This window comes from Manacus vitellinus, unplaced genomic scaffold (genome assembly GCF_001715985.3).
Source record: "Manacus vitellinus isolate BGI_N305 unplaced genomic scaffold, ASM171598v3 scaffold_26_pilon, whole genome shotgun sequence".
NCBI lineage: Eukaryota > Metazoa > Chordata > Aves > Passeriformes > Pipridae > Manacus > Manacus vitellinus.
The window spans coordinates 9,264,137-9,271,950 of record NW_021939960.1 but is presented as its reverse complement, the minus strand read 5'-3'; the positions used below and the strand labels follow the sequence as shown (position 1 = coordinate 9,271,950).

At 62.6% G+C, this 7,814-nt stretch overlaps 2 protein-coding genes across 2 annotated transcripts; one reads left to right on the top strand and one right to left on the bottom strand.

Moving 5' to 3' along the window:
- Positions 1 to 109: 109 nt before the first annotated feature.
- Positions 110 to 3,713, top strand: PLTP (phospholipid transfer protein). The gene is made up of 15 exons (XM_008919996.3): positions 110 to 384; positions 605 to 704; positions 777 to 905; positions 1,040 to 1,195; positions 1,332 to 1,395; positions 1,513 to 1,576; positions 1,693 to 1,784; positions 1,921 to 2,097; positions 2,246 to 2,305; positions 2,404 to 2,565; positions 2,726 to 2,793; positions 2,869 to 2,911; positions 3,065 to 3,128; positions 3,211 to 3,287; positions 3,381 to 3,713. The coding sequence occupies exons 1-15, from the start codon at positions 276 to 278 to the stop codon at positions 3,519 to 3,521; spliced, it is 1,506 nt and encodes a 501-aa protein (XP_008918244.1). The 5' UTR covers positions 110 to 275; the 3' UTR covers positions 3,522 to 3,713.
- A 306-nt stretch (positions 3,714 to 4,019) lies between these two features.
- CTSA (cathepsin A) lies at positions 4,020 to 7,805 on the bottom strand (the record flags this gene model as incomplete). The annotated part of the gene is made up of 13 exons (XM_018073789.2): positions 4,020 to 4,602; positions 4,745 to 4,846; positions 4,973 to 5,062; positions 5,174 to 5,249; positions 5,323 to 5,471; positions 5,562 to 5,640; positions 5,845 to 5,936; positions 6,070 to 6,154; positions 6,460 to 6,551; positions 6,902 to 7,057; positions 7,156 to 7,242; positions 7,505 to 7,555; positions 7,677 to 7,805. Coding segments are annotated over 13 exons (1,272 nt in total), but the record flags the coding sequence as incomplete, so codon positions are not given.
- Positions 7,806 to 7,814: the final 9 nt, after the last annotated feature.

The window sequence follows — 7,814 nt, the reverse complement described above, 5'->3', positions numbered from 1 at the left end:
GGCCCCGCAGGGCCAGTGCTGGGGCTTGTGTGCAGCACCCTGGGGCGGGGGCTCTGGCAAAGGGGACCTGGGTAGCACTGGGTGGTTTCGGGGGTAACAGTGAAGCCGTGGGGTGTTTCTTGCGGTCATCCCATGCTCCGGGCAGGTTGGGCAGCAGTCACTCCCTCCCAGGGTGGCCAGGAGCGCCCTGTGTGCCCCGCGGGCCAGCCCGTGCTGACCCCCACGCACCCTGCCAGGCCAGCTCTCTGACCCTGCTCTCTGCCTCCAGGTGTGAGATGGCTGCCGGCAGCTGCCTCCTCCTCCTCCTCCTGCCCTGGCTGGTCACAGCCTCGCACAGCCCCCCCGGCTGCAAGATCCGGATTACTTCCAAGGGGCTGGATTTGGGTAAGGGGCCGGACTTGGGTTAAGGGGCCGGCTGGGATCCCGGGGCCTGGGAAAGAGGGAGGTTGGACACCTGGCTCCTGGGGTCTGCATTTGTGTAGGGCTCTGCCTGCACTGCCCACCCGTGGGGTGGCCGAGGAGGAGCAGGGGGCTGGCGGGGGCGATGCTGCTTGGAGGGCAGCGCAGCCCGGCTGTCCTAGCCCGGGCTCGCTCTGCCTTGCAGTGAAGCAGGAGGGGCTGCGCTTCGTGGAGCAAGAGCTGCAGAACATCACGATTTCAGACCTGCACGGGAAGGAGGGGCAGTTCCACTACAACATCAGCCAGTGAGTGCTGCCCGTGCCCAGGGCTCCCTGGGTCCATTTGTCCGTCTGATCATCCCTGTCCCCTCCCCGCAGGGTCAGGGTGACGGACCTGCAGCTGGCATCTTCGGACCTGAACTTCCAGCCCCAGCAGCACCTCGCCTTCAATATCAACAATGCTTCCATCAGCCTGCGCTTCCGCAGGCAGCTGCTCTACTGGTTCTTGTGAGCTGCCTCCCCTCCTGCTGCCTGGGCACCAGCTCACCCCACAGCTGTGCCCACTGGGTGCCACGGATGCCTTGCTGCCCTGCAGGTGGCAGGAGCTGTGTGCTCCTCTCATCTGCTTCCCTGGCTTTCAGCTATGACATCGGGTCCATCAATGCCTCTGCGGATGGTGTCCAAATCCACACGGTGCTGCGGCTGGCCAAGGATGAGGCTGGGCGCCCCAAGATCTCCAACATCACCTGCAATGCCTCCATTGCCAGAATGCACGCTGGCTTCTCCGGCACACTCAGGTACAACAGACCCCTCTGCCTGTGCCTGGCTCCCTGACCTCCTTCCTGGGGTGCTTCCCCAGCTCAGCTGTGTGCTGGAATGAGGATGGAGCCACAGAGAGGGCAGGCAGTGCAGAGCTGCTCTTGTGTCCTGCAGGAAGGTCTACGAGTTCCTGAGCACCTTCATCATCACGGGGATGCGCTACCTCCTCAGCCAGCAGGTAGGGCTGAGCACAGACAGGTGATGGAGCCCAGGGGGGCCAGGCCTTGCCCTGCCTGTGCAGCTTTTCATCCAGTCCTGGGAGCGATTCCCCTCAGCCCAGCTCCTTGCCTTGTAGATCTGCCCGTCCCTGGAGCACGCCAGCCTGGTGCTGCTGAACTCCTTGCTGGACACGGTGCCTGGTGAGTGTTGCCCTAGGGAAGGGACTGGATCCTGCTCACCTTGTGGCAGGCAGGGTTGGGCATCGGGCTGCTGGGCAGCTCTAGGCTTGGTCATGCCAGCACATCTTCCCCGGCAGTTAGGAACTATGTGGATGAACACATCGGGATTGACTACTCCCTCCTGCGGGATCCATCCGTCTCCAGTGACACCCTTGACCTCGACTTCAAGGTGAACACTGGATCCTGCCCTGCTGATCTTTCCCATCCCTGTGGGAATGGCTGTGTCAGCAGGCACACTGGGCTCCACGGAGCAAGCAGGGTGGGCTGCCCCATGGTTGTGGGAACCTCTCCTGCTCTTGGCCCAGGGCATGTTCTTCCCACGGGCGAGAGAGGACCAGGAGCTGGAGAACCACGCAGTGGAGCCGGTGATCAAGGAGACTGAACGCATGGTCTATGTTGCCTTCTCTGAGTACTTCTTCGACTCAGCTATGCTCGCGTACTTCCAGGCGGGAGTGCTGAACATTGAGCTCCAGGGGGAGAAGGTAAGGAGCGCCAGACACTTGGCTGTGCACAGGCAGGAGGGAGGGCTGGGCTGTGCCGCAGAGCAGAGGAGGTGCAGTTTAGGGAGCAGCTCTGCTGGGATCCACAGCAGCACCTCACTTCCCCTCTGGTGGTCTGTTCTCCCCGCAGGTGCCCAAGGACCTGGAGGTTTTGCTGAGAGCCACCTTCTTCGGGACCATCTTCATGCTGGTGAGGAGCCCCCGCATGGGGCGGGTGGCACGGGAGAGCTTGAGGGCAGAGCACAGCCCTGCCCTGCTCCCTGCCGCCAGCTCACCTGCCCTCTCCAGAGCCCCTCCGTGGATGCTCCGCTACGGCTGGTGCTGCAGGTCTCAGCTCCCCCTCGCTGCACCATCAAACCCTTGGGCACCTCTGTCTCCGTCTCTGCCTTCCTGAACATCTCACTGGTGCCTCCGGACCGCCCGCCCGTCCAGCTCTCCAGCATGACTGTGGTGAGGGGGAGGCCAGGGCTCTTTGTGAGGCCACCCTGGTGCACACAGGAGGAGCATGCACCATCCTGTGTGGGAAGGCACCGGTGTCCCAGAACAGAGGGACACTGGGCTGGCCTGGCTGTCCCTCTGCCTGCTGTGAGTCAGCCCTCCTTCTCCCCAGGAAACCAAGCTGAGTGCCAAGGTGTTTCTGCAAGGGAAGGCGCTGCGTGTGCAGCTGGACCTGCGACGGTACGTCTGGGGTCCCATGGGGGCATGGGGACGGTCCTGTCTGCACCCCACTCACGGCTGCTTCCTCCCCTCCAGGTTTCGCATCTACTCCAAGCAGTCAGCGCTGGAGTCACTGGCGGTGAGCACATGGTGATGGCCTGGGGACCCTTCCAACCAGCCACAGTGTAGGGTGGGCTGGGGAGGTGCTGCCCACCCAAGACTCCCACTTGCAGTCCTCCCCACTCTGGCTGGCAGCTCTGCCTCTGCACTGACCTCAGCTCCTCTCCCGCAGCTGTTCTCCCTGCAAGCCCCACTGAAGACCCTCCTGCAGTTGACCATCATGCCAATCCTTAATGGTAGGCATTACTGCTCCTGTGCAGCTGGGTTGGGCAGGGGCTCAGAGGGGCTCAGTCTCACCCTGTCTCTCCCTCCCCGCAGAGAGGACAAAGAAGGGAGTGCAGATTCCCCTGCCTGAAGGCATGGACTTCACCAGGGAGGTGGTCACCAACCACGCGGTACGTGGCAAGATGAGACAGCCCAGGCCCCCACACCCTGCTGGGCAAGGGACCGTCACCCCCAGCTTCACACTGACCTTCTTCCCCCCACAGGGATTCCTCACGGTGGGAGCTGATCTCCACTTCTCCAAGGGGCTGCGGGAGGTGATTGATAAATACCGCCCCGTGCCCACCGCCGCTGCCTATCCCAGCTCCCAGCCTGCAGAGCCCAGCCTGGACCCCGGCTCACTCTAGCTCTTCTCCCTGGACTGAGGGCAGATCCTGGGCTGGACCCGTAGACTGTAGGTAGGAAGCAGCTTCCCTGGTACCACTGGCACATCCTCAGGGTGCCCATGCCCTGGTGGGATGCAGCAAGGTGGAGAGAGATGCTCTGGGAAACCCTGCTGCACCCATTCTCATTACACTAATAAACCATCCGCCTCCAAATGCACGGCCCTGTTGTTTGGAGGATGTGCCCATGTGGGACACATGGCATGGAGATGGGAAGGAGGTAGCCAGCACTACTGCCCAGCTCAGGTCCTTGGGAACAAATGGAGCTCAGAGTAGTGCCAGAGGGCTCAGAGTAACTGTACTGCTGCTGCTCAGGCAGTTCACTTGTTTCAAGCTGCAGGGACCCCTGTAGAGGGGGTCAAGCCCAGAACTCCCTGGCACAGGGTGTTGGCACTCACTGGTACTCCTTAGCAGAGGAAAGCTAAGCAGGGGCTGGCACAGGGGTGTGAGGAGGAGCAGAACCACCTCGGTCAGAGAGTTTATTGCAACTTCCTGAAGCACTGTGTGCCCTGGCAGTGGGATTGTTGTGGTTGTGGTGGTTGAGCCTCCTTCCGTGGGAGCAGGGTGGAAGGAGCAGGGCCCAGCCATCCACCACTGCTGCTCCTCAGAGCCTGCCCAGGCCGTGTGTGCAGGGCCAAGGGGACGTGCCAGGACTGCTCCCTGCCTGGGAGGGTAGCAGCTGCTGCTGCAGAAGGGGGGAGGCAAGACAGGAAGCCACAAGCGAGGAGGCAGCTGCAGCAGGTACATGACTCCTCTCCCATCAAGGACAGAGCCCTCAGGATTCAATCCCATGCCCCCCACCCACAGCAGGCAGCCCTGTCCAGCTGGGAGGAAGGCTGCAGGTGTGACAGGTCTGTGGTGTAGCCGAGCAGCACCGAGGACTGGGCTGTGCGAGGTGCCGGCAGTGAGGGCAGTGGGGTGGTGAGGGCAGCCGGCACACCGGGCGCTGCCCCCGCAGCTCCTAGTAAGGCTGGTTCTTAATGAAGCGGCAGAACATGGTGAAGGCAGCGAGCGGCCGGTCCGTGGGCACCATGTGGCCAGCTCCCTGCAGGGAAGGGGCAGCAGCAGTCAGCATGGCTGTGGTGCTGCCACAGTCTAGCCAGCACCCCCCCATGCTGACCGCAGCCTTGGTGTCCAGCACACCCACCCACAGCCCCATCCCTGGCCCCCAGAGCCCTCAGTCCTACCTTGACAGTGAGGAAGGCGATGTTGGCGAATTCCTTCACAAAACCCCCGATCTGGTTCTCACCATTTTCAGTGTAGAGCCAGGGCCGTCGAGCCACCTGCACCTGGGAGTGATGGCAGCGCCCTCAATGCCTGGGGCCAGCCCTGCCCACGCTCCCACCGCAGCCAGCCCCAGAACACAGCCTGGAGCCAGGGACTGGCCTGGTCTGGGCCATGCCCTGCCCATTTACCTTCTGGCACAGGGAGTCCACAAACCACTCATCCCCGAGGAAGTTGCAGGCCATGTCGACGTCCCCGTTGTACACCAGGATCCGGTATTTCTGCGGAGCAGACAGAGGGGGTGAGCCCTTGGCCAGGACACCAACCCCAGCCAGGCAGGAGGCTGGGCTGGCAGAGCCACTCCCAGGGTCCGTGGGCTCCCCTGCACGCACTGTGGTCCCGAGCAGCTTCAGGTACTGCTCGTTCATCTGCATGTACAGGCGCTTGTAGTTGCGGTTCACCTCGAAGCTGCGGAGGAAGTGTTGGCATCATGCAGCTGCTCCTGCTCGTGGTAGTCCCTGCCCGCCCACAGCTCTCTCACCTGCACACCTGCCACTCCGGGGCCTCGGGGGAGATATGCAGAGCCTTCCGCACCTCCGGGGAGTTCAGATACATGCTGGGGGCTGTGGAGTTGGTGCAGGGAGGGTCCATACGGACCTTCCTCCGGGCTACTGGCATCCGGAACAGGTTCTGGGAGAGTCAGGAGAGTCATTGTCACAGCAGCACCACTGGCCAGGCACAGGCTGCTCTCAGCCCAGCAGCACGGGCACCTCGGCTCACCTGCCGCCAGGAGAATCTCAGAGGCATCCGGATGAAGGAGTTGCCCAGGTCGTGTGTGATGAGATAATCACCCTCATACCTGCAGCCAGGATGAGCATGAGGACAGGCTGAAAGCCCTGGGGAAACAAGGGCTCAGGGCCCTCCCTGGGCAAGTCCTTGGCAGCAGCCAGACACCATCCACCTGTCCCAGAAGGACCCCCTCCCCAGCCCACCATGTCCTTCTGCCAGTGGGATCAAAGTGAGCCGGTGCCTGGAGACCCTTTTTCCCTGAGGCCACTCTTACCTCAGACTCCCAGGGACACCTCCGTCACACGGGGCATAGAGGTTATAGATGTTGAGGCCAGACTCCTCTACAATCTGAATCATCTCGCCCATCTGCAAGGAGCCACAAGAAGGGTTTGGGACTCAGCAAGACCCTCTTGGGACCATGGACCCACCCAGAGCCAGGTGGGTGCTGCTCACAGACACTGACGCTGGGCACGTGTACAGGGGCTCCACATCCCCTCACCTTGAGTGTGCAGTTCAGGTTGGAGTTGTCGTGGAAGTTGCACTTCCCCTCGGAGCAGCAGAAGGCCTGAAGGTCCTTCCACAGCCTGTGGGCAGAGACCAGGGCTTGGACTGCACTGCCCAGGCAACACCACCAACGTGACGGCTGCGCTGCAGCTCCCTGTCCAGCACCCATGTGGCACCTGGCTTGGCCTGGTGCCCTCTGTGCCCCACAAATACACACCTGGGAGCTGCCTGGGACACAGGGCAACCTCCACAGCCTGACTGCTGGCCCAGGGCAGGCTGGGAGCCACCCTTGTCCCAACAACACCAACCCACCAGCCCAAGCCCTGGCCGTGCCCCACTCCTGCTCACACAGGGACGGCACACTGAGCACTCCCCCTGCTCTTACTCGGTCCCCAGCAGCCCGTGGTAATAGGCAAAGTAAACCAGGGAGTTGTCATTGATCTCATAAGATGAGAGGCCGTTTCCCACAGCGATTCCCTGCAAGGCAAGAAGAAAACAACCCTGTTGTGTTCCAGCTCCCCGCGGGGTGGCTGCAGCACAGCGGCCCCAGGCAGGAAGCAGATGTGGCACTGTTTACTCCGCAGAGGGAACAGGGAGGGTCGGGGGTGCCTGAGGACGCTTCCCCAGCAGCAGGGATGGACACGTCCACCAGTAGCCTCTGCCAGCACCCCAGGAGGAGATGAAAGGCCGCAGGGCCAGGCCCGCCCTCCGTCCTGGAGGGGACCCTGCACACTGAATGCACGGCCAGTCCCCACCCTGGCGCTGCTCAAGGGCCCCAGCGAGGCCGTGCTGAGCCCTCTGCTCCCCAGCAGAGCCCAGCCACCCACCTTCAAATTGAGACTGGGGTCCTGCATCACCCACTCTGCCAGTGTGGGGATGTAGACCCCCCCATAGCTCTCCCCTGTGAGGAAGAGATCATTCTTGGAGTACTCAGGAAACAGGCGGAGGAAATCCTTCAGCGCCAGGTAGTTGTTGTGAGCAACCTGCAGGGTGGAGGAGGAGGCAGTGTCAGGTGGTGAGGCTGAACCCTACGCAAAGGGCAGATGGGGGGCAGGGCCTTCCCAGCACACCAGTCACTCGCCTCTGTGTCATTTGTGCCGTACTTCTTGTCATCTGAGTATGAGAAGCCGACACCAGCGGGAGACTCCAGGTAGAGGATGTTGGCAATCTGCGAGGACAGCAGAGGAGCCGGCGATCAGGGGACACCCTCCTCTGGCTCAGCGAAGCCGAGGGCCGCTGGCCTCACCCACGGCCCGCCCCAGGGCTGTGCTGGGGTGGCCACATTCCTGTGCTGCTCAGCAGACTGGAGAAGAGGGTGTGTTGGACAGGGGGGGTAGCAGGAGGTTTGGCTCCACAGAGAGGGCAGGAGGAACTGGCTCAGGGCCACCCCATCCGGCAGCCACGGAGGGCGGCAGCGCCTGCACCCGTACCTTGTTCCAGGCGTACTCGTTGTACTTCAGCGTGACTCCATCGGGCTGGATCTGGGGAAGCGGAAGGCGGTGACCCATGGGCTTAGCCAGGCTGGGGACAGCAGGATGGCTCGTGCCATGCATCCAGCCATTCCCTGTGCTCCCGAGACACAGGACAGCAGTGACTACTAACCAGGAAGGGGCCATGCTCCTTGAGGAAGCCTTCCATGGAGCTGCAGCCGGGACCCCCGTTGAGCCACAACACCAGGGGGCTGCCCTGGGGGTTGCTCTGGGCTTCCACGAACCTGCGGATGCGCAGCCGTCAGTGCCC

Coding starts and splice junctions, on each gene's coding strand:
- PLTP (XM_008919996.3), top strand. CDS start 276: ATGGCTGCCGGCAGCTGCCTCCTCCTCCTCCTCCTGCCCTGGCTGGTC. Junction 1,196..1,331: donor GGCTTCTCCGGCACACTCAG/GTACAACAGACC, acceptor TGTGTCCTGCAG/GAAGGTCTACGAGTTCCTGA. Junction 2,306..2,403: donor TCGGGACCATCTTCATGCTG/GTGAGGAGCCCC, acceptor TGCCCTCTCCAG/AGCCCCTCCGTGGATGCTCC.